The following is a 3,940-nucleotide window of genomic DNA, read 5'->3' on the forward strand; positions in this document are numbered from 1 at the left end:
CCCTAACTCTCGTCTGGATAAAATAACAGTTTCATTTCCCTTACATTTTCGTCTTTTTTTTTAAATTATTATTATTATTAAATTTTAGGGGGGGGGGGACTCATAACTCCTATGTGTTAACCGTATGATTGAACCAACATGATAAATTTAATGTCAAATTCTTTCAATTTCTGTCTTTCAATCTAGTGAAGTAATTTTGACCCGCTCCCTAAATCGTTGGTCCTTTTAAAGTTCCCGCTGCGGCATGTGTGTGTGTTTGTGCGCCCGCGCGTGCATGTGCATGAGTGAGTGAACGTGTATATGAGAGAGAGACAGAAAAGAGAAAAGAGAAAAGAAAAAAGAAAAAAAGAGGAGCTTGGTTCATATTAGCCGCTGTACTGGAGAGAGTTCATTCATCCGGACAAAAAAAATAACTCAAAGCATTAAAAAAAAACAACAACAACAATTATTTGCCCCCTCACGTTTGTCTAATCTAATGGCGTATGTAAGCTTTTTGTGCACGTAGAGAAAGATGTGACTGAGCTCAGGCGGTGTGTGTGTGTGTGAGAGAGAGAGAGAGAGAGAGAGAGAGAGAGAGATGCAGAGAGAGAGAGGCAGAGAGAGAGAGAGAGAGAGAGAGAGAGAGAGAGAGAGGCAGAGGCGGGCCGTGCACGCGCCACATCTCTTTCACTAATGGAAGTTATTGTTGTTGCGACTTGTTCCTAACTATGAGGTGCACGAGAAGCGGCTTTCTCTACCGGGCTTCCCCAAACACCACGGGCCGCTGTGTGTTTTAATTTATTTCTAGAGATTTTTGTCTTTGTGCGCGCGTGCTTGTGTGTGTGTGTGTGTGTGTGTGTGTGTGTGTGTGTGTGTGTAGGATTTTTTTTTTTTTTTTTTTAACACCAAGAAATACCAAATCGCACTAGGAAGTAAGCTGAAAAGGGGAGAAGAGAAGCAGAACTAAAGCACCGGGGGATTTAAATCGCCTGTTTCTTTCTTTCGTTCGTTCTTTCTGTCTGTTGTTGTTGCTGTTGCGAAGGAGGAAAAGGAAGGGAAAAAAAAGAGGAGGCACGCGGAAAAAACAAGGAGAAATTCATGTAGCTCTTTTATCCTTAGCGACATTTCTTCTTTTTTTTTTTTCTTTTTGTATTGGATCGCAGGATGAGCAAAGACAGACCGAAGAGGAACATCATCCACAAGAGAAGAGATGTAAGTGCAGCTCGTGCGCGTGCCCTTTTTTCCCTTTTAAGTTCGTGCGCTTTTGTAGGATTTAATGCTTCGTATGAAGAAACTTGTTTGTGTTACATTTACTGTTACGGCGTTTTGTTTGAGCTGTGAATTGCATGACGAAAATGCTTTGCTTTTGGTTCTTAGGGAGGTGGAGAAAAGATTCCACTTCTATTCTATCCTATAGGTCCGATCCAAAGCTGCTGCTTTATTTATTTATTTATTATTATCGTTATTGTGTTAAACGGACGCTCGCGCACGCGGTGGGTTGTTTGTTAATTTTTTTCGATTTAGATTTTGTTTTATTTCGTGAATTTGTGGCACTTCTGTGTTTTCAAATCGGAACCCTGCAGTTGAGACCCGATTGTTCTCAGCTCGGCTTTGTTCGCGAGAGAGAAAGAGAGAGAGAGAGCGAGCACGAGCACTCAAACCGGGGCTGTGTGTGTGTGTGTGTGTGTGTGTGTGTGTGTGTGTGTGTGTGTTCCGGGTTGTGTTCCCCTAAACCGGGGACAATCTCACGAAACAATTCGTGCATAAAAATGCATGCACGAAAGCAATGTATGCAGTGAACATGTTTGAAAGCAGACCTGTATATATGTGTGTGTGTGTGTGTGTGTGTGTGTGTGTGTGTGTGAACCCGTAATGCGTGGCAGCAGGAAAAAGGTTCGCGCATTATATCTGTTTTATCTTAGCGAGCGCGTGCTTATATGTAGCTTTAAATGCTGTGTGTGTGTGTGTGTGTGTGTGTGTGTGTGTGTGTATGTGTATGTGTATAAAGTTCCTCTTGTGAATGTTCCACGTCTTGAGTTCCCTGTACAGCTTCTGTCTCAGGCTCGTGCGATTCCTTTCAAGGATAATTGTTCTATCTCCTGGAACAAACCAAATAAAATAAACCCCCCACTATACAGAAATGTGTGTGTTTCCAGCAGGACTGGAGTGGAGGCTGCTTCATGGTTTCCACTGGTGGCAGTTTTGGGGAAGAACCCTTTAGAGATCTTCCAGGACATGATGAACATGAAGCTTTTGTTTTGGTGTGAAATGAAGTGGCAGTTTTATGAGAGTGATTGCAGATATCGTGTTGATTGAGTTCGCAGCTCTTTTCATAATCAGAACTGTAACATCTGGATTTTTTCTTTCTCTCTCTCTTTTTTTTTTTTTTGATGAACAGCTCAGTTTTGTGTGTGTGTGTGTGTGTGTGTGTGTGTGTGTGTGTGTGTGTGTGTGTGTGTGTGAAATCAGAATCAAAGGAATCCTGCTGTACATGTTTGACATGTTTCCCTCTATCCTGATGAGCGGTTTGGCTGATTAAAGACCTAACGTAGTTGCTCCTTTTAACTTGAACTGTTTCACAGAATCTGCGTTTCGTCCTCTTGTTTCTTTCTCACTAACTAGCAACAGGTTCATTAGCGGAACACGTGCAGCGTTTCTGTGGCCTACAGCCGAAGTCAGAAGAGATTTGGAGTTGTGCTTGTTGTGTTTCAGAATGTGTTTCCAAGCTGATTTGGTGCCTATTGTGATCCAATCCCCCCACACTAACACACACTCTGTCACACACACACACTGAGAACACGCCTGAGTCCGGTATTCGAGGCACTTTTGTGGCTCAGGTGTGTAGAAACTTGAACTCTAGGCAAATTTGGCTTGAATCCCTGAGGTGCGGATGAAGAACATCTGTTTTGAAGCAACAAGATGGTGACCCTCCAGCTTGTGTTGTGGGGGAGGGGTGGCGGTGAGGGGGTCGATGGAGGGCTGTTAGGGGGTGGAGGCCGTCGCTGGGACGGAGGAGGGTGCGAAATGTCCCAGTGTCACGTTTTCACACAACGAATTGACCACAGTTTGAGAGATTATCTCAATGTTCTTGTGTTGTTTTTGATTTTTTAAGTCTGCTTTTAATCTCATTTGGGATTCATTTAATATTCCGTCCTGATTTTCACCGAACAAACCAAACATTAAAGTGTTGTTTAACCAGCTAACACGTACACGGCAACTAATCCCGGGTGTAGCGGAGGGTCTTTCTCCTGATCGTGTGACCCGAGACAAAGTCGAGCCGTCGACAAATTGCTGACGGTGTGAAACACCAGCGTTCTCAAAGTACGAACAAATCACATGGTGATCAGGAGACCCGAAAAAAAAAGAAACGTGTCTTTTGTGTCTTTTTCACATCACGGTGAGATTGTGTCGTTTACGATGACACAAATAGATTTATTCCTGTCGTATCTTGCTCGCAGATCCGTAAAACGGATCCCAGAGTCTTCGGTTTAGTCTCCGGCGTCGAGATGCGAGGTCGTGCGATGTGATGCGGCTCCGTCCTGCTTTGTGAGGTGAGTGATATCGAGGTGTCGATGTTGCGCGGTGGCGATACTGTGGGTGTGTAGGACACGGCGAGGCAGACAGAGGTGTGTGAGATCTGCTGAGGCTGCAGGAGGAAGAAGAAGAGGAGGAGGAGGAGGTGTCCCACGGGCCCTGTGCTCGCCGCACAATTCCTCGCCCTCCTAATTTAACCTCCCCTTAATTAGCGTACGACAATTATACATGCTCGGCTTCACCGTATCCCGTGGAACATGGGTGCGAGGGTGTTGTTCCTCCTCCACTGCTGATGCGGCCTGCGTTATTAAAATTCATGTGTGGGGAAAAGCAGCAGAGAGAAGAGACTGATAATAGATGATAATAAAAGCAAACGCAATTAGGCGGCCTGGATTGATGGACACGAGCACTAAAAGGAGAAGTGCAG

The 3,940-nt window shown here is 44.5% G+C and overlaps 1 protein-coding gene across 2 annotated transcripts in view; it reads left to right on the forward strand.

The window, feature by feature from the left end:
- Nucleotides 1-605: 605 nt before the first annotated feature.
- jarid2b (jumonji, AT rich interactive domain 2b) overlaps nucleotides 606-3,940 on the forward strand; it is a 106,032-nt gene continuing 102,697 nt past the window's right edge. Inside the window, exon 1 of one of the 2 annotated variants that reach the window (XM_047816379.1) lies at nucleotides 606-1,191. In XM_047816379.1, the coding sequence (XP_047672335.1) occupies nucleotides 1,144-1,191 (48 nt within the window). In that variant the 5' untranslated portion in view covers nucleotides 606-1,143. The remainder of the gene's footprint in view (nucleotides 1,192-3,940) is intronic. The other variant, XM_047816380.1, reaches the window with a different exon arrangement.

Source organism: Tachysurus fulvidraco, chromosome 7 (assembly GCF_022655615.1).
Source record: "Tachysurus fulvidraco isolate hzauxx_2018 chromosome 7, HZAU_PFXX_2.0, whole genome shotgun sequence".
Taxonomy (NCBI): Eukaryota; Metazoa; Chordata; class Actinopteri; order Siluriformes; family Bagridae; genus Tachysurus; species Tachysurus fulvidraco.